General features: G+C 41.3%; 1 protein-coding gene across 1 annotated transcript in view; it reads right to left on the reverse strand.

Moving 5' to 3' along the window:
* The window catches only part of tecpr2 (tectonin beta-propeller repeat containing 2), a 68,803-nt gene that overhangs the window by 36,435 nt on the left and 10,829 nt on the right, over positions 1 to 21,539 (reverse strand). The window contains exons 5-11 of the mRNA XM_063007030.1: positions 21,095 to 21,252; positions 19,941 to 20,247; positions 14,542 to 14,674; positions 13,375 to 13,788; positions 10,381 to 11,132; positions 4,731 to 4,914; positions 2,058 to 2,231 (exon numbers count right to left, since the gene is read on the reverse strand). Coding sequence (XP_062863100.1) covers positions 2,058 to 2,231; positions 4,731 to 4,914; positions 10,381 to 11,132; positions 13,375 to 13,788; positions 14,542 to 14,674; positions 19,941 to 20,247; positions 21,095 to 21,252 — 2,122 coding nt within the window. The remainder of the gene's footprint in view (positions 1 to 2,057; positions 2,232 to 4,730; positions 4,915 to 10,380; positions 11,133 to 13,374; positions 13,789 to 14,541; positions 14,675 to 19,940; positions 20,248 to 21,094; positions 21,253 to 21,539) is intronic.

A 21,539-nucleotide genomic window follows, 5' to 3' on the forward strand; every position in this document is an offset into this window, starting at 1 on the left:
TGTGACGCAAGCACGTAAGTGCGAGCCCTCCCGGAACCCATACAGATTGTATTGCAGTGCCTACAGTTTTAAAAAAGTGCCTTAATATGAGAGTCTATGAGAGCAATCGGGGCGATTTTCAATCAGACTGAAATCGCCCAAAAGGGGCGGTACTGTACGGACCACAACTCAACGCTGATTGGACTACGATATTCAGAGGCAAGACAGACTGTCCAGAACAGTCACAGCTAGTTTAACACTGGTTGAATGTGATAGAAAAATTTCTTCCCTTTCGCCCTTTGGTGGTGCATCACCCGAGCCGCCCATGATTTTAAGGGTGTTAATATAATTACAGTTTATTGGGCCCTATATTTGACAGCAGTCTGAACAGATTGTGCACCTGAAATTGGCCCCTTATACTGAGAAGCAACCCTATATCACAAAATACTGAGAAGCAACCCTATATCACAAAAAAATGAGCAATCCCTATAATTAACCCCTATAATTAAATGGTATCAGTGCCAGTGATAGCTCAGTGGTTAAGGTACTGGACTAGTAAACAGAAGGTTGCCAGTTCAAGCCCCACCACCACCAAGTTGCCACTGTTGGGTCCCTGAGCAAGGCCCTTAACCCTCAATTGCTCATCGTGTTCAGCTCATTGTGCAAGTCGCTTTGGATAAAAGCGTCTGCTAAATGCTGAAAATGTAAATGTAAATGTATCAGCCAGGTAATTAGCAGTGCCTGTCTTATCGGACCAACACCTCAAGGTGTCAGTGAGCTTTACATGCCACTTCTTACATCCCTGACCAATGAAGGCTCTTCTTCCCCAAATGCCCAAACTAGTAACGTTCAAGACTGTGACATGCTTCTTCAGTTTTAAAATGAATGAGAACACTGTGGACTCTTGAAATACTCCTTGCCCTGTTTAATGTATTGTCACAAATTGTTGGGCGGAGGTCTCTTGGTCTTTTGTCCTGACAAAGCAGTGTGAAATGACTGTTGTTCCAGCTGTGTGTCTATTCAAACTTTGTCTAATCAATTCAAACTGCAACTAGTGGACTCCAATTAAATTCTAGACACATCTCAGGGATAATTAAAGCAAACAGGATGCACCTGACTGCAAAAAGTGCCAGAACTCAGGACTTTCCCTGGACCACTACAGAGTAGGTAATATTTGAGCACTGCAGTTACACTGACATGGTGGTGGTGTGTTAGTGTGTGTTGCGCTGATGGAGCTTTTAAACACCTCACTGTCACTATTGGATTGAGAATAGTCCACCAGCCAAAAACATCCAGCCAACAGCGCCCCGTGGGCAGCGTCCTGTGCCCACTGATGAAGGTCTAGAAGATGACCAACTCAAACAGCAGCAATAGATGAGCGATTATCTCTGACTTTACATCTACAAGGTGGACCAACTAGGTAGGAGTGTCTAATAGGGTGGACAGTGAGTGGACACAGTACCACTCATACCAGCACAACACACACTAACACACCACCACCATGTCAGTGTCACTTCAGTGCTGAGAATGAACCACCACCTAAATAATACCTACTCTGCTGTGGTCCTGTGGGGGTGAAAGCAGGCTAAAATAAAGTATGCAGAGAAACAGATGGACTACAGTCAGTAATTGTAGAACTACAAATTGCTTCTATATGGTAAGTGGAGCTAATAAAATGGACAGTGAGTGAAGAAACAAGGAGGTGGTTTTAATGTTATGGCTGGTCAGTGTATATAATGAAGCTCTTTAAGCTGGTATGTATCTGTAACAAATGCTCGTTGTTTAGCGCAGCAATGTACTTCAGTGGAGCGTTTTAATAAAAATCTTTTAGCTTGCAAGTTACAACTGGCTACATCTCAGTTTGCACTTTTAGCTACAGTTTTAGTAAATTGGACATGAATTTTAGAAACCTTTCTGCAAATATTGTGGTGACATAAGGCATAATTAGCTCTGCATCATCTCACCTTGTTTTATGGAACATCTGATGTAAAATCAAGGATCTGATGTAATAGCAAATGAGTTTAAAACACATTCAACTAGATGACAACTGTTCAAAATGAATATCCATCATGCCTCACCTGTCTGGAGATAAAGGTCTCCGCTGGTGCGTATGATCCAGGCAGTATCATCACTCAGTGCCACAAAGGCTGTCTCATCCATGGCTTTGTACCAGTGCCTTTTTCCCTTGATGGTGACTTTTCCACAAGCATATGCGGCCATGGACTTTTGTTCTACCTTCCACAGCAACGAGCCTTAAAATAAAAGACAGGGAGACACAATGTGCAATGAGAAAACATTGGTTGCCTACAATATTATGAATCAGAAATGTAATTATGCTAACAAAAGACTACTGGTGTAGATAAACCAGTATGTACTTTCTATATAATTACATACAAATATAAAAAATCCAAACACTCCTGTTAAAATGCCAGGTTTCTGTAATGTAAAATGATTTTGGAAGATTGTTTGGAAGCTGGGCCATTGTACGATTCAAACCGACAAGATTACAATTGATAGCCCAAAGTTCTACTCATTAGGCTACCACTGTTCTATGTATATTTATGAGTCTATTAGTATGGCATATCTTAGCAATCTTTGTCCACTTTTCCTTGCAAAGGCAATTCAAATATGTACAATTGCAAGGGCATCTCCTGTGCATAGCCTCTTTCATTTGGAGTCACGTCTAGACCTGGGCTGGGCCATTCCGAAATCTTTTTTTCTGTTGAATCTATCCTCTGTTAATGTAGAGATACACCAGTCAGGGATAACATTATGACCACCTTACTAATATTGTGTTGGTCCAAAACAGCCCTGCATCTGTGATGCTCTGTGTATTCTGACACCTTTCTATCAGAACCAGCATTAACTTCTTCAGCAATTTAAGCTACAGTAGCTCGTCTGTTGGATCGGACCACACGGGCCAGCCTTTGCTTCCTGCACGCATCAATGAGCCTTGGCTGCCCATGTCGCCGATTTACCACTGTTCCTTCCTTGGACTACTTTTGATAGATACTGACCACTGCAGACCGGGAACACCCCACAAGAGCTGCAGTTTTGGAGATGCTCTGACCCAGTCATCTAGCCATCACAATTTAGCCCTTGTCAAACTCGCTCAAACCCTTACGCTCGCCCATTTTTCCTGCTTCTAACACATCAACTATGAGGATAAAATGTTCACTTGCTGCCTAATATATCCCACCCACTAACAGGTGCCGTGATGAAGAGATAATCAGTGTTATTCACTTCACCTGTCAGTGGTCATAATGTTATGCCTATTCGGTGTATACTTTGGGTCAAAGTTGTGCTGAAAGGTGAACTTGCTCTTCATTGTCAGCTTTTTAGTGGAGGCCTGAAGGTTTTGTGCCAAAATAAGCTGATATTTGGAACTGTTTATAATTCCTCCACCCAGTTCCAGCTCAGGAAAAACCTGAGCCAGCACCATGCTTCACTGTGTGTATACCTTTTGGAATTATGGGCATAAAGTTCAACCTTGGTCTGATCAGACTATAACACATTTTTCCACATGCTTCTGGCTGACATGATGTAGGATTTTTTAAAATGTAACTGGGTTGTTACTGTAGGCCTTCTGGCCGCCTCCCGGACCAGATTTCTAGGCAGTGTCACTGTTGTGCCATGTTTTATTCACTTGTTGATGAATGCCTTTACTGTGTTCCATGATACATGTACTGCCTTGAATTTTTTTCTACTCTCCTTCTGACTGATACCCCAACAATAAAATCACTTCGATGCTTTGTAAGCTCTTTATGGACTGCAGCTTTTACTGAAAGAGGCGACTAAGAACAGCTAAACTTTATATAAGGTTAATCAGTCATTTTTATTGATAGCATGTGTCACTAACTACAATTTGACATGAGTTTAAATGTAAGTAACAGGTAAATCCCAGTTATAAGAAGGGTGTGCACACTTATGCAACCACATTATTTTAGTTTTGTAGTTTTATTTCCCTGCTCCAAACAATTTTAGTTTGCTTTTTTATGATTATATGGTCAGAATTTGAAATGCACCACAAAAACCTGCCATTTTAACCAAAGTGTGTAGACTTACATATCCAATGTAACTGATGGCCAATAAAGAATTAACTGTTTAATCAAAACGATTATCCACCAAGGTCATCTCATGTAACTTTTCAACAGCTATCAGTTTATATCTTATTGTGCCTGCTATGTGAAGAGAGTACACTAATGCCAGAAAAATAAGCTTGTCTAAAACCTCGGTATCAACTTCCCTTTGTTTGTATGTAAGCAAACTACATTAAAAAAGAAAGTAAATTATTCTTTTTTTTTAACATTTAAAATACCAACATATCCACCTGCATGGTGCTTGTACCTCATTAAGACTGTTTAACCCTGCCCATTAGAAATGCAAGTTTTGCCAATTCCTTTGAACTGATAACCAATGAGCTTATAGCGTCTCATTAAAATATGAGCATTAAGTAAACATCATTATAATATTTTACCACAGTTTAATCCTAGTCAGGGCTGCTTTGAGTACGGCTTTTCCCAAAATCACTGGACTTAATGCTGTAAACACACCCCAGGGTCTCAGCCATCCTTTAACCTCCGTGTCTGTAAGTAGACGCCCAACCAACCAACAGCACTGCTGGGAATTTGAACCCTGGATCCAAGCGGTAGTGAATCAGCACAACTTACCATGTTTAGCCTAATCTGTTGGTGTGAGTTGCTTTACTTTTTTTCCTTTTCATTTTGGCATTGAGAGGCTGCTGTACTTACCTGAAGGTGACAATGCCACCTGCTGGACATTCTCCTCAAACCTCTGCCAGCTCAGGGTGCCGTTGGCAAGGCTGGTGCAGTACAGGATCCCTTTGAAATCCAGGCACCAGACATTCCGCTCCGTCACTACCAGGCTAAGGATGCCACAACCCGGCCCAGTGTAGCCCATCCAGCTCTCAGCCAGCTGTGTGAAGAGCAAAGAAATAAAACAGAGAACGCATTGTTAGTGTGCACTGCTTCTCCAATTTAGTATTATTTAAAACCAACCTGTGTTTAAACATACTGATCTCTGAAAATCATCACAACAGGAATGGTTCAAACAGAAGTCCAATTGAAATATAACACAGCTGAGGCACTAGTGACAGCTAGAGCTAAATAGTAGTAGCTGTAAATGGTCCAGAGACCTGCACAATGTCTCATTCTTTAATCCTCCAGCTCTAGCACACTACATTAGAGAACACTATGTTTGCTTTGTACCCCTTACACATGTCATCTCATTTGTATTTATTTATTCATGCCCTAGTCTGTGACTAAACAGGATCCCAGATGAGCCCCTAATTCAAAAGACAGATCTTGACTGCAGACAGGCCAGTCAAGCACACACACTCTGTGTCTATTTGATCACACTGTTGTTAGTGTGTGCAGAACAAGGCCTGACACGGTTTTGCTAAAATAATTATGGACTAAAACCCTAATATACGCCCCAGCAACAACACTTTCACACATATGCGAGTCACCCATGTCATGGGTTCTGGTGCACCACCATACTTTTAATTGATGACATGCTTTTTAATTGATGACAGGTGTTGGCTTTTGCATCTTTCTCTGATAACAGTCTGGATGGTCCTTTTTGCCTGTGGCATGGAGAATTTTATATGTTTTTCCCCAAAGCAAGCCAAAATGTGATTACATAATTTTGAAACATTTTACAATAAGGTGAATTGGTAACAGGTGAGAGTATCATCATTAAAAGAAGGATCCAACTAGGGCTGCAACTATCGATTATTTTTGTAATCGATTATTCCAGCGATTAATCGAGTAATCGGATAAGAAATGCAACCTGAAACTCCAACTCACAGGTGTGTTGTGGTCAGCTGAGTACAAGTTTTAGTTAGTTTATATCTAAAAAATACAATTAAGTTGGTCAGTGGGAACCTTGGAAAACTTTTTTGTAATTTTCTCAGTGAAATAAAAATTCAGTAGTATTCAGTATTCAGTTTGTATTAAAAAAATTTTATTCCATTATACAAAATGTCCCAACTTTTCATGCAATTAAAGTACTTTGGAAGGGCCCATAATTTTGTCAGGACAAAAACCAAGCCATGAAGTCCAGGAACCGATACGTACATCTCAGTGTGGCAAATTGTGGCAAGGACATAAAACAATAGCCATGGACTGAGTTCAGGACCACAGTGGCCTTAATAATATTGAAATGGAAGAAGCTAGACACAACCTTAAACCTTACAAGCCTTGGCCCTCCAGCCAAATCAGGCATCCAGGCAAGAATGGCCTTGGTCAGGAAGGCAAGATGGAGACCAATGGTCATTCTAAAAGAGCTCTAAAAGTTATGAGCAGAGATGAAGGAGTCTGTTGGACAAACAACCATCTCTGCAGCATGACAACCCACCTGAGCCACATGAGGAAATAGTTCTGGTATGATAAAAAAAAAAAAAAAAACTGTGCAGAACACCAAACAAGCACTATGCCTGGTGAAAAACAGGCCCTGCTCATTATCTGGCTAACACCATCTCTATGGTAATACATTGATCAGCCATAACATTAAAACCACCTCCTTGTTTCTACACTCACTGTCCATTTTATCAGCTTCACTTACCATATAGGAGCACTTTGTAGTTCTACAATTACTGACTGTAGTCCATCTTTTTCTCCACATACTTTTCGTTAGCCTGCTTTCACTCTGTTCTTCAATGGTCAGGAACCCCCCAGGACCACCACAGAGCAGGTATTACAGTATTTAGGTGGTGGATGACATGGTGGTGGTGTGTATGAGTGGATCAGACACAGCAGCACTGCTGGAGTTTTTAAACACTGTGTCCACTCACTGTCCACTCTATTAGACACTCCTACCTAGTTGGTCCACCTTGTAGATGTAAAGTCAGAGACGATCGCTATATTATATATCTATTGCTGCTGTTGGAGTTGGTCATCTTCTAGACCTTCACCAGTGGTCACAGGACGTTGCCCATGGGGCGCTGTTGGCTGGATATTTTTGGTTGGTGGACTATTCTCAGTCCAGCAGTGACAGTGAGGTGTTTAAAAACTCCAGCAGCACTGCTGTGTCTGATCCACTCATACCAGCACAACACACACTAACACACCACCACCATGTCAGTGTCACTGCAGTGCTGAGAATGATCCACCACCTAAATAATACCTGCTCTGTAGTGGTCCTGGGTGAGTCCTGACCATTGAAGAACAGCATGAAAGGGGGCTAACAAAGAATGCAGAGAAACAGATGGACTACAGTCAATAACTGTAGAACTACAAAGTGCTTCTATATGGTAAGTGAAGCCAATAAAATGGACAGTGTGTGTAGAAACAAAAAGGTGGTTTTAATGTTGTGGCTGATCGGTGTACATGTTGGTATTAGCATCATGCTATTGGCATGCTTTACGATGACAGGGAAAGGAAGACTGCTAAGAATTAGGAGACAAATGAATACAGCCAAATACAGAAACATCTGTAAAGAATAACTCCTCTGGAGCACATCAAACTCAGACTGGGGCAACGGTAAACCATGAAATCACAACACTGACAACAATAAACGTCTAAAATAAAAGTCTGTGAATGGCCTTGAGTGGCCCAGCAAAGGCCTAGACTTAAATCCCATCAAACATACAGTATGTGAGAGGACCTATACATGATGTCTCACAGATATTGAGAGGATCTGCCATGAAAAATGAAATAAACTGCCCAAATCCTGGCGTGAAATGTAGAGAACGTCCAGGAAATCTTGCAGCTGTAATTGCTTTTATGAATTATTTATTTATTTAAGTTTTAATGCCATGTTTAACACATTGGTGTCATTTAATGGCAGTAATAGGTATTATGTATGTGTCTTCATATTTTGGTCCATATTATATGTTCATTTTTATTTTTATGGTTGCAAGGTAGGTTAAAAGTCTTCTTGTGTTGTCTTGTGTGAGAGTCTCTTTGATAGTTTCTGGCATGTGTGCTTGTTCTCTTTCTTTAGTGTATTTTGGGCATTCTATCAAGATGTGTTTTATTGATATAGGTGTTTGGCAGGTTTCACAAGTTGGTGGGGTTTTCTCCTTTTATCAGGTGTTGGTGGATTATTCTGGAGTGGCCGATTACCTGGTCTATGTGTCGTCCCTGGTGAATTCTTGGCTTGGCATTAACGTTTGGGTGTATTTCATATAGTTTATTGGTGAGCTGGGTATTCTATTCATTTTGCCATTTTCTTTTGATGTAGAGATTTATTGATGCTTTTAAGTCGGTTGATGGGATTTTGATGTTCGTTGTATTTTGTCTTGTTTTTCCTCTAACTACTTGGTCTGCTTTTTCATTTCCTGTAATTCCACTGTGTCCTGGTATCCAGCATAGTTGTATGTCATATTCTTGCTCTGTTAAAATGCTGATTGTCCATTGTATGTTACTAATGATACAACAGTTAGTTCCGACCTTACAATCTGATTGGTTGAGAAGCGTTCTAACCGTGCTGATATTTGTGATAACAGCACGGCCTTTTCACACCACAACTGTATTACTCCGCTGACGTGTTGCCAGTAACGACAAGCTTCATGCACACAAATGCGCACGCAGGCGACACAGACTTTTTTCCCGATCGCATTTTAAATCCGTTATCTGATATACAATCTAGCGCACTGTGTAGGGAACATAAATCCGCGATCTGATACACAATCTAGCGCACTGTGTAGGGAACATAAATCCGTGATCTGATACACAATCTAGCGCACTGTGTAGGGAACATAAATCCGCGATCTGATACACAATCTAGCGCACTGTGTAGGGAACATAAATCCGTGATCTGATACACAATCTAGCGCACTGTGTAGGGAACATAAATCCGCGATCTGATACACAATCTAGCGCACTGTGTAGGGAACATAAATCCGCGATCTGATACACAATCTAGCGCACTGTGTAGGGAACATAAATCCGCGATCTGATACACAATCTAGCGCACTGTGTAGGGAACATAAATCCACGATCTGATACACAATCTAGCGCACTGTGTAGGGAACATAAATCTGCGATCTGATACACAATCTAGTGCACTATGTAGGGAACATAAATCCGTGATCTGATACACAATCTAGCGCACTGTGTAGGGAACATAAAGCCGCGATCTGATACACAATCTAGCGCACTGTGTAGGGAACATAAATCCGCGATCTGATACACAATCTAGCGCACTGTGTAGGGAACATAAATCCGCGCTCTGATACACAATCTAGCGCACTGTGTAGGGAACATAAATCCGTGATCTGATACACAATCTAGCGCACTGTGTAGGGAACATAAATCCGCGCTCTGATACACAATCTAGCGCACTGTGTAGGGAACATAAATCCGCGATCTGATACACAATCTAGCGCACTGTGTAGGGAACATAAATCCGCGATCTGATACACAATCTAGCGCACTGTGTAGGGAACATAAATCCGCGATCTGATACACAATCTAGCGCACTGTGTAGGGAACATAAATCCGCGATCTGATACACAATCTAGCGATCTGTGTAGGGAACATAAATCCGCGATCTGATACACAATCTAGCGCACTGTGTAGGGAACATAAATCCGCGATCTGATACACAATCTAGTGCACTATGTAGGGAACATAAATCCGTGATCTGATACACAATCTAGTGCACTATGTAGGGAACATAAATCCACGATCTGATACACAATCTAGCACACTATGTAGGGAACATAAATCCGTGATCTGATACACAATCTAGTGCACTATGTAGAGAACATTAATGTGTTTGTAACGCGAACAGTTAGCTTAATAGCCGGTTAGCAGCTCCTAAGAGTTCAGTTATCACCCATATCCTTTGGTGTGTGCGAGAGGTTTTTTATTTCTTTTTTTCCCTTCGGAGGTTCTTGCCTTTTTCTTCTTGTTGTTCTTACCTCCCTGAAATGAGTTTTTGCAGCTTGGGATGTCTGCTTTGTAGTGTTAAACTTTATATTCGATGTGGAACTACTTTTTGGCGGAAGGTGTTGTCAATATTAAAGCATATTTATTATGAAATTCAGGGCTTCTTTGATTTATTTTCTTTCTTTATTTTGTAAAAACTGTTGTATAAAAGCAATAAAACACTTGAGGTCGTGTGTTATCGCAAATAACATCACGGCTGTGATGTTATTCGCGATAACACACTCCCTTTCGTGTTCTATTGCTTAATGATAGGATGGTCTGATGTGTATGATTGTAGTGCTTTGAGGCATGATTTAGAATCTGTGCAAATTAGTATTTTGTGCTTTTATGAATAAAAGATCTTAATTAGTTTAAATAACAGTTTAAAAAAAACATACTTTCACTTAGGCATTATGAGTGAGTGTGACAAAGTGTGTCTGAATATTTCTGAATCACATATCTAAGAACTATAGCATTATTGTTTGTGATCAGGTCACTCTCGTACCTGGTCTGCTTTGTGAAGCCGTGTGTCCTCCTGCTCTGTCTGGTTTGAGCATGTATTCTGAACACCTAGAGTATTAAGCTCATCGCCCACACTAGCAGCGGATGGCACACCATGTGCGTATATGTCCTCCTCATCACTTGAGGGTGATAGTTCTGGCTCTGGCTCTGGGGTGTAAGCCAATGGCCTAATGGAATATTGCATTATATCCATGTCAAAATCTTTTTCCAAATCTTCTTTAGGTTGAAGCTCTGGATTACATACGTGTCCAGCTTCGGCCTCAGGTGCCTCCTCGTTAGCAGCATGAACATAGGAGAAGGTGCACTCTAGCAACATGTCCACGTCTGGTGTGACCGCTGTACGTGCTTGACTCTGTTCAACATTAATGACATCACCATCAGACTGGGAGTCCATGTCTTGTAGACAGAGGGATGTAGGGCACGGCGGCAGGTCATCTGCCGTTTTGCTAACGAGGCTCTCGCTGCTCTTCCGCTCTTTAAGCTCCTGGTTGGGAACTTGTAAGGGTTCTTGAAGGTTTTGCATCAAATATGTGTCGGGGCTGAAGGGGTCTATGCAGACAGAGCCTTCTTGATCAGGCGAGCCGTTGCTGTGAAAGTCCAGGCTGCTGCACATGAGGCTGGTTCGGTCCGAGGGTGGCGCACTGGCAGGTGTGGAGAGGCCGTCGCTGGCTGCACCATCCTGGCTGAACATGCTCTCTGACCAGCTGCTGCGATCATTTACACAGTTCCCGCTCTCTGTAAAAAAAAAAAAAAAAATGCATTAGGGCTGCAACGATTAGTCGACATAATCGATAACGTCGACTATAAAAATTTGTCGACGTGGAATTTTATTGTCGACGCGTCGTTATTATTGCAACGTACTAAAGTGACTGCAGGAGGCGCAGCATCGCTTTCATGGCGCAGCGGGGAGTTTATGAAGACAGAGGGGCAAAGCTAGAGAGACCGAAACTTTCTAAAGTATTTCAGGAGCATTTCAGCCAAAATAACCCAAAGAAACGAGCTGAACGCAGACACTACAAAGCAGAGTTGTGGTTACGTTAAGGCAGAGATGGAGGGTATGACATAAATAATCGTGGACTAATCGAAAAAATAATCGCCAGATTAGTCGACTACTAAAATAATCGTTAGTTGCAGCCCTAATATGCATTATTTCTTTCAATCAATCAGCCAATCATAATTTATTTGTATAGCACTTTTAACAATAGACATTGTCTCTAAGTAACTTTACAGATTCCAGAACCCAAATAAACCCTGATAAGCAACGGCGGTAAGGAAAAACTACCCAAATATTACAAAAAAGGGTCTTCACAGCAGTGTTTCCTAGTGTAAACAGACCCATCATGATCCTGACCAGATAAAGTGGTCAATGAAATTAAAAAATCATAGTGTATCTGGTGCCACCCAAAAACACTGGGCACAAGGCAGAATACACCCTGGACAGGACATCTTGTCCATCTAATCTATCCTAGTTGTTTTTCATCAAATAAAGCATGACACCTTGTAGACATGAAAGTAAAACACAAAAGATGTGATGTTTTTCATATTTCCACGGAACACTATAAGCTTGTCAGTCAATGGTTAACCCTTGACTAATGGTGGTCAAATATCAGATTTAAATTGGTTAAAGATGACTGTAACACTATTTACTTTCATGTTAGGGTGATATTTGTTTGTTTATTAGAATTTTAACGTCATGTTTTACACTTTGGTTACATTCATGACAGGAACGGTAGTTACTCATTACACAAGGTTCATCAGTCCACAAGTTTATATTGAATACACACTCATGGACAATTTAGTATCTTCAATTCACCTCACTTGCATGTCTTTGGACTGTGGGAGGAAACCGGAGCACCTGGAGAAAACCCACATGGACACAGGGAGAACATGCAAAGTCCACACAGAAAGGACCCGGACCGCCCCACCTGGGGATCGAATGCAGGACCTTCTTGCTGTGAGGCGAGAGTGCTACCCACTTAGCCACAGTGCCGCCCTGTTAGGGTTATATACACTATATGGCCAAAATTATCTTACCTATCTTTTACTCAGTGCCATGTACTTGTCTCCCTCAATTACATTTAGATTAGAAATGTCTTTTGTATTTATTGTACTGTTTTTCATCTGCACTGTATATATTGTATGTGTATACTGTGTACATGGTTCAGGGTCTAGGGAGTGATGTAGTCTGGTGGATCTTATGCTCTGTCCCACCCGTTGGAACGATATTAAGGCAATGCGTTGGGTCATCAGGCTGTGCTGAGGTTTGGACTTGTGAGGCCTGGTCACCCCTGCCACCACAGAGATTTGTGGTGATCTGGACTGTTGGGTCGCTTGTCGTTCTGCCTCTCACATACAATCACTCAGGATTGTTAATGTTGAAGGGGGTGGGCACTAATGTTCCATGTAATTACAGAGACTAAAGAGTGCTCAAAATAGTAACCTCACCGGTAATGGAGTGGAGAAATATTTTAGCACACAATGAGGTATAGAGTGTGGTATTTGGCACATCACAGCTTGCTTTAACCAATGGTAACTCAAAAAACCACACTATAATTTACTTTATTTTGTTATTGAAGTGAGCATCAAATTTAAAGACAACAGCAGACAATATAATCAAATTTCACTTGTCAGACTACAACATCTAAGCCACAAGTTCAAGGCTGACATGAGTGGAACACAATGTTGTTTTCTGTGGTAGCATATCCGCTTTAAAGTTAGATGTATTGTGCATTCTCAGATGCTTTTCTGCTCAGCATGGCTGTAAACAGTTTTTTACTGCCTTTTCTTTTCTAGCCTCTCTAATTATCTGTGTTTTTGTCAGCAGAACTGCCACTTACTGGATGTTTTTATACAATATAACAATTAAAAAGTTTGAAAATCATTGATCTAAGGCAGTAAATGCTGTGTACAGTAGCGGAACCATTCAAAGTACAGTATACATGGCTTAACAGAGCTAAGATAAACTTGTTGCACTCACCGTGCCTTATCCTCTTGCCTCTCCTCTTCAGCTTCACTGGTTTGACCACCAGCTCCTGCTGAAAGTCCTCCTGCGTGATGGTGCTGTAGCGGCTGGAGGAAAGATCCGACGTGCCCTGTGTGCTTTCCCACGACGTGATGGAGCTGCTCCGGCTTCGCATGTCCACTGAGGACTTCTTCTGGCTCTCAACCTCCTCAGCCACCTCTAGTGCCTCCAGCGCCTGGCTGAACTCCTCATGCGCCTCCTTGGCCTCTTCTTCCGCTTCCTCACATTCATCCGGCTTCGGCTCCTGATCTGGCTCGGCGATGATGGCCATTGTCCTGATTGGCTGAGCCATTTCCACAGCGCCATTCGGAGGGAGCAGGATGGTTGGGGTGGTGAGAGGGGAGGCCAGACGGAAGGACAGATCTGACACTGAGAGAGGGAAGGGGAGAAAAGCGTGTGGTGACTTTTCAGTCCTGTCGCTGAGTGTTGACATAATAAGAATCATCAATCATCAACTGATTTCTGAAGTTATTACTCATATGGTCACGTAAACAGCATCCTCTCATTCTAACAAATGTCTTAGTATGTCTAGACATGATCTAGTATGCACTGCACATAATCCCAGGCAACAAGAAATAACATGACAACTAACCTGATCATGGTATTTCTCTGTGGTTTAACCAGTTTATTGCTGGTTGACTTTAAACATAGAGTTAATGGATTTAATCCATGCTATTACTATACAGCGTGTCCAATCATGCAGTTTGCAGCCAACACCCCACAAGAGCTGCAGCTCCATTTTTCCTGCTTGTAACACATCAACTTTGAGAATAAAATGTTCGGTTGCTGCCTAATATACCCCACTCACTAACAGGTGCCGTGATGAAGAGATAATCAGTGTTATTCACTTCACCTGTCAGTGGTCATAATGTTAAGCCTTGTCTGTGTACACAATCATGAATAAAATATTTAATTCTAATTATTTACCAATTATTAATACTTGTATGTATATATTACACAATACTAAGTGTGTGGTCGACTGACAGTGCAGATCTAGCAAATAAACAAAGGACAGAAGTCACTATTAACCCTGATCATATAATAACTGTGATGTTTCAGATAAGTCTGCAATAAACTGTGCAAAAATAATAAAGTATGATGACAACAATGAAAGTATCTTACTGTTGGTGACTAATCCTTCAGGACAGTTGGAGATGCGTATAATATCTCGGTCCCCTTTTAAAATGAAGATCTCATTTTCTGTGCAGGACACGGACACTATGTCTCCACAGCATTCCATCCCGCCGATGATGACCTTGAATTAACCAGGGTAAGATTAAAGAATACACTTTTATTAACAAGCCCACTCTAATGTGTGACAAGAATAACATTGAGAACATAGTGCACAATAAACGAAACATTTTTGCCACGCTAATGTTGACAGGAATATTAACTGAAGCGGTACGAATTTAGACATTGCTCTGCTTTCACATGATTGGCTGACTAGGCCATGCTGCCAAAAAATGTGTCCATGTAAGTACAAGCAATGCAATAGGTGCTGGGTTAGAGCTATTGATGACCAAATCTTGTTGCTCAGATACTCTGGACACTCCAAACAATGAAAATCTTAGCAAAACATGCAACCGCCGTTATCAAACCCCTGTACCTGATTGGAACAACCAACCAACCAACCAAACAAACCCCTGTACCTGATTGGAACAACCAACCAACCAAACAAACCCCTGTACCTGATTGGTACAACCAACCAAACAAACAAACCCATGTACCTGATTGGTACAACCAAACAAACAAACAAACCCATGTACCTGATTGGTACAAACAAACAAACAAACAAACCCCTGTACCTGATTGGAACAACAAAGCAAACAAACAAACCCCTGTACCTGATTGGTACAACCAACCAAACAAACAAACCCCTGTACCTGATAGGAACAATCAACCAAACAAACAAACCCCTGTACCTGATTGGTACAACCAACCAACCAAACAAACCCCTGTACCTGGGGGGTATTCCAGAAAGCGGGTTTAACAAACTTCAAGCTTAACCCTGAACTCCGAGTTGACTTATCTCACCGTATCATAACCGGAGTTTTCTGTTCCAGAAAAGCGGTTCAGGGTTAGATTACTCAACTCTGAGTAGATTGAACCCAGCAGAAGCGCGTTCACGGTAAACTCTAAACAGGCATTCTCAATGGAGTGTCGATAAGTGGATTCATCATGGATGTGAATGAAAGAAAAAGTAGTCCGTAATATTTTACACCAATAGAACTGTTTATTTTAATGTTTGCATGTGCAGATCATGAAAATGTTTTAAATGTAAAAGTAATACAGCATCGTCCGTAACAAAAGATGTCGCAAATGGCAAAAAAAAAGTTAGTTAAATGTGAGTTAATGCGTGAGTTTAAATTCAATAAAAAAAACTTGTTGAAACATAATTCAACATTTAGCAGAAGCAAAATGTTTAATATGTCAGTTTGTCATGATTTTACATGTTTTTTCCCTTTCATTTACTCAATCTAGGTGTAATCCAAGTGGAATCAGATGCACATAGCAGCAGATAAAAATAAAATACAAAAACTGTCTATGTTCATGGCATGTTCATTACATGTAAATCATTAGTTTGTAGTGCATAAACTGTGGAATATTAAGAACTGCATTGGTACAGTCTGAAAACTTTTCATTGCCATCTCTCCAGTGATTGGTGGAGTGGTTTTGAGCCTCCTGCAATTGTTAGTGATCTAAATGTCCCTAGATCCTGATGAGTATAAATAATGTTCTTTAATAAAAAAAAAAAACACTGTTGAAGGATGATGGAGAAACCATCTCCTCTGCCTCAAGGTGGGATGATACTGGGAGGCCTATAGAGGTACAGGATATGTTGAACACATTTAGTTGCTTGAATTTAAGATGGGTGTCAGTGCGAAGGATGTATAAATATAAATGTTCTTACTAAAGAATAAGGACAAGGAAATTAACTCGTTGCACTGTTTTATTTTCAGTGATCATGCACAGAGCCTGACCATTTGGCTTCAATATTTGTAATGTGGGTAGCATCACATAAGATCTTGATGGAGAACAGTAAGTTGCAGAATGTGTATTAAATGTTACACTGTTTTATTTAAAACATTTGTTTATTTTTTAAGATAATGGTCACTACCTGTACGTGGAGGGATATTCTGTCTGTTGTTCACCTAATCCTTTTCATTTTCTGCTGGTGCTTTAATGGGAATGTGAGCTCCATCCATGCAGCCACTAACCCTTGGGAATCCTTAAGATGGTGCAGAGCAATTTTTTTTATTACTTTTCAGTTTTTATCTTTATTATTAAAGACAAACCTGTTATTCTGTGGCATTCATCTTTGATGTTTATTACAGACAAACAAGAGTTTCAATGCTAGGCATACTTTTTGGATGGACCAACATACAAAAAACGGAGAGCAATGCATAAAGTCTGCAAAGAAGTGAGGGCTGATTCACAAAGTGTAATATTGCAAATGTGTAAAAAATAATACTTGAATAGACCCATAACAGGGCAGTTGCAACATTCATCGATATGTAGTAAAATAATTCTTTGACATAATTTTGCAAAGACTTTCTTGTGTACAGATAGGGTTTCCAGTCATTGTATATATACATATATAGGCCCTGTTTTAAGTAACAATCATGTTTGGGGTTAATTACTACAATTAATTTGAACCACAAATTATTTTAGCTTACTAAACTGTGTGTGTGTGTTAAAGGTATTCTATATTAATCCATAACATTCCATTCATAATGTTATAATTAATGCTATAACAAGCCTTTTTATTAATATTGTGATTAATAATGTTGCAACTGCCCCTTGTTGCAACCGTCCCCACTCTCCCCGAATTGACTGACTGATAAAAACGGAAAGGTTCGCAGAGAAATTAATCGGGAAATGACTAATCTGAGTTTAATGACTCGTTTCCGATTAAGATCTCTTCGAATAATTAGCGCGTCGGGATCCACTGGATCCTGGAGGAAAGAACACACCAGGCTTACATGAGAAAAGTGTGTGTAACCCCGGGTTAGGTTTAAGTTAACCTGCCAGCGAGCAGGTTAGCTTCAGAGCGTAAGTTGCTATAGTAACTGACACAAGCTCTCTTTAATCTCGGTTTCTGGAACGGAAAACCCCGAGTTTTCCTTAATTCTGAGTTAACTTACCCGGTTTAATCACTTAACCCGCTTTCTGGAATACCCCCCTGATTGGTACAACCAACCAAACAAACAAACCCCTGTACCTGATTGGAACAACCAACCAACCAAACAAACCCCTGTACCTGATTGGTACAACCAACCAAACAAACAAACCCCTGTACCTGATTGGAACAACCAACCAACCAAACAAACCCCTGTACCTGATTGGTACAACCAACCAAACAAACAAACCCCTGTACCTGATTGGTACAACCAACCAAACAAACAAACCGCTGTACCTGATTGGTACAACCAAACAAACCCCTGTACCTGATTGGTACAACCAAACAAACCCCTGTACCTGATTGGAACAACCAACCAAACAAACAAACCCCTGTACCTGATTGGTACAACCAACCAAACAAACAAACCCCTGTACCTGATTGGTACAACCAACCAAACAAACAAACCCCTGTACCTGATTGGAACAACCAACCAAACAAACAAACCCCTGTACCTGATTGGTACAACCAACCAAACAAACAAACCCCTGTACCTGATTGGTACAACCAACCAAACCCCTGTACCTGATTGGTACAACCAACCAAACAAACAAACCGCTGTACCTGATTGGTACAACCAAAGAAAACGCTGTACCTGATTGGTACAACCAAACAAACCCCTGTACCTGATTGGAACAACCAACCAAACAAACAAACCCCTGTACCTGATTGGTACAACCAACCAAACAAACAAACCCCTGTACCTGATTGGTACAACCAACCAAACAAACAAACCCCTGTACCTGATTGGTACAACCAACCAAACAAACAAACCCCTGTACCTGATTGGTACAACCAACCAAACCCCTGTACCTGATTGGTACAACCAACCAAACAAACAAACCGCTGTACCTGATTGGTACAACCAAAGAAAACGCTGTACCTGATTGGTACAACCAAACAAACCCCTGTACCTGATTGGAACAACCAACCAAACAAACAAACCCCTGTACCTGATTGGTACAACCAACCAAACAAACAAACCCCTGTACCTGATTGGTACAACCAAACAAACAAACAAACCCCTGTACCTGATTGGTACAACCAAACAAACAAACAAACCCCTGTACCTGATTGGTACAACCAAACAAACAAACAAACCCCTGTACCTGATTGGTACAACCAAACAAACAAACAAACCCCTGTACCTGATTGGAAAAACCAACCAAACAAACAAACCCCTGTACCTGATTGGTACAACCAAACAAACAAACAAACCCCTGTACCTGATTGGAAAAACCAACCAAACAAACAAACCCCTGTACCTGATTGGTACAACCAACCAAACAAACAAACCCCTGTACCTGATTGGAACAACCAACCAAACAAACAAACCCCTGTACCTGATTGGTACAACCAAACAAACAAACAAACCCCTGTACCTGATTGGTACAACCAAACAAACAAACAAACCCCTGTACCTGATTGGAAAAACCAAACAAACAAACAAACCCCTGTACCTGACTGGAAAAACCAACCAACCAAACAAACCCCTGTACCTGATTGGTACAACCAACCAAACAAACAAACCCCTGTACCTGATTGGAACAACCAACCAAACAAACAAACCCCTGTACCTGATTGGTACAACCAACCAAACAAACAAACCCCTGTACCTGATTGGTACAAACAAACAAACCCATGTACCTGATTGGTACAACCAATGATACAAACAAACCCCTGTACCTGATTGGTACAACCAAACAAACAAACAAACCCCTGTACCTGATTGGTACAACCAATGATACAAACAAACCCCTGTACCTGATTGGTACAACCAACCAACCAAACAAACCCCTGTACCTGATTGGTACAACCAACCAAACAAACAAACCCCTGTACCTGATTGGTACAACCAACGATACAAACAAACCCCTGTACCTGATTGGTACAACCAACCAACCAAACAAACCCCTGTACCTGATTGGTACAACCAACCAACCAAACAAACCCCTGTACCTGATTGGTACAACCAACGATACAAACAAACCGCTGTACCTGATTGGTACAACCAAACAAACAAACAAACCCCTGTACCTGATTGGTACAACCAACGATACAAACAAACCCCTGTACCTGATTGGTACAACCAACCAACCAAACAAACCCCTGTACCTGATTGGTACAACCAACCAAACAAACAAACCCCTGTACCTGATTGGTACAACCAACGATACAAACAAACCGCTGTACCTGATTGGTACAACCAAACAAACAAACAAACCCCTGTACCTGATTGGTACAACCAACGATACAAACAAACCCCTGTACCTGATTGGTACAACCAACCAACCAAACAAACCCCTGTACCTGATTGGTACAACCAACCAACCAAACAAACCTGATTGGTTGAGTCCACTATGTAGACGCTGTACTCGTTCCAGCTGAGCACCCAGCCCTCCTTGAGAAAGCAGTTCACCAGGCCCAGCTGTCTGTCTGTGGGCCGGTAGGCTCCGTTGGGACTTGAGCGGGGAAAGAGCTCAAACTGAGGCACATCCTGGTTGAAGAGTGGCTTGAGGACATGCGTCTCCTGCACATGCCCTCGCACGTCTGTTCTCCAGAGACGAAGGGCAGGCCGTGATGCATAGACCAACAGGTCACTCTGCTTGCACAGTGCTGGCTGAAAGCAGGCGCCGAACTTGCCGTTGCTAATGGGAAACGAGAGAGCAGATAAATGGCAGTGTTTAAAATCAAGATAGATGAGATATAGATTAGATTAGAATAGACAGATGCTGGTAAAGGCTTTTAGAAAAAGTAACCAGTAGTAGATGAATGTGGGATGAAGAGAAGTGGAATATTCTTCTTGTTGCTGAAAGCAAGTCAGAATCTTTTTGTGTGGACGTTGGTGGATTAGTATGGGTAATGGGTTTGGGAAGCGCAGCATTAATATACACAAATGCTGAGCTTTGGGAAAGCAGGGTTTAAATCTCAATGGTGCCATCGGCTGGTCAGGTGTCTGCACAGACATGATGGGTTGGTCAAAAAAGCCAAGCCATTGGGATGTGCACTTGTCAATGCGTTCTTAGTGCTGTTCCTAAGCCCAGACAAAAATTGGAGGGTTGCATCAGGAAAGGGCATTCAGAGTAAAAAAAACGGTGCCAGGTCTCTGGAAAAAAGCATTGTGCACTTTAAGGCTCATAACTACTGTAGTTGTCAGGACAGCAAATTATCTATCATGAACACGCATAACATAGCCAATCAGGTCTGTATGTATATGCCTGACCAACTGATAGAACCGCTGGGGATTCAAACCCTGGATTCCAGCAGTAGTAGACAAGCACAATTTACATGTGTCTATTGATATATTAAGAACAACACAGCCAAATCCCCAGTTATTTCTAAGGTTGCACCCATCATATTACCTCTGTGCACCCAGGGTGACAGACCATCTCAAACAACCCAACACTTTTGCAAATATTTATGATTTCTCGCATTTACATACAATGCAATCAGTGGCAAATCAAGGAATTAATTTGTGTTTTATCCCAAACTTACGTTTTTCTAGGTTTGGTCCCCAGCTGCTGTAAGGATTGCTCTTGTGTGTTAAACAGAAGAGAGCGCTGAGTAGTAGAAACCAGAAGCACTTTCTGACTGTACTCCAGCTGAACTATAGCTGATGGCTCCTCCAACAGCAGCACCGGGTTACACACCCCCTAAAAAACAATGATTTACAACCTGTTTACAGTAACGTAATTTAATATAAATTTTATACTGATTGTGCTTATACAGGTTAAAGGTGTGAATTTAAGCAGAGCAATAGAGAGATTGCAAAAGGATACTGAATTTATACAGGACTGGCGGCAATTGTAACACTTTAACTGAAGGAGGTAATAGATCAGGTAATAGCAACTGGGTTGTCAGGTGTGTGTGTTGGATTTGTGCATTATAGTTAAGAGATTTCAATCTGTGCACAATGCTGAACTGTTTTACCACTTCAGGT

This window comes from Trichomycterus rosablanca, chromosome 13, assembly GCF_030014385.1.
Source record: "Trichomycterus rosablanca isolate fTriRos1 chromosome 13, fTriRos1.hap1, whole genome shotgun sequence".
In the NCBI taxonomy this organism is placed as follows: Eukaryota; Metazoa; Chordata; class Actinopteri; order Siluriformes; family Trichomycteridae; genus Trichomycterus; species Trichomycterus rosablanca.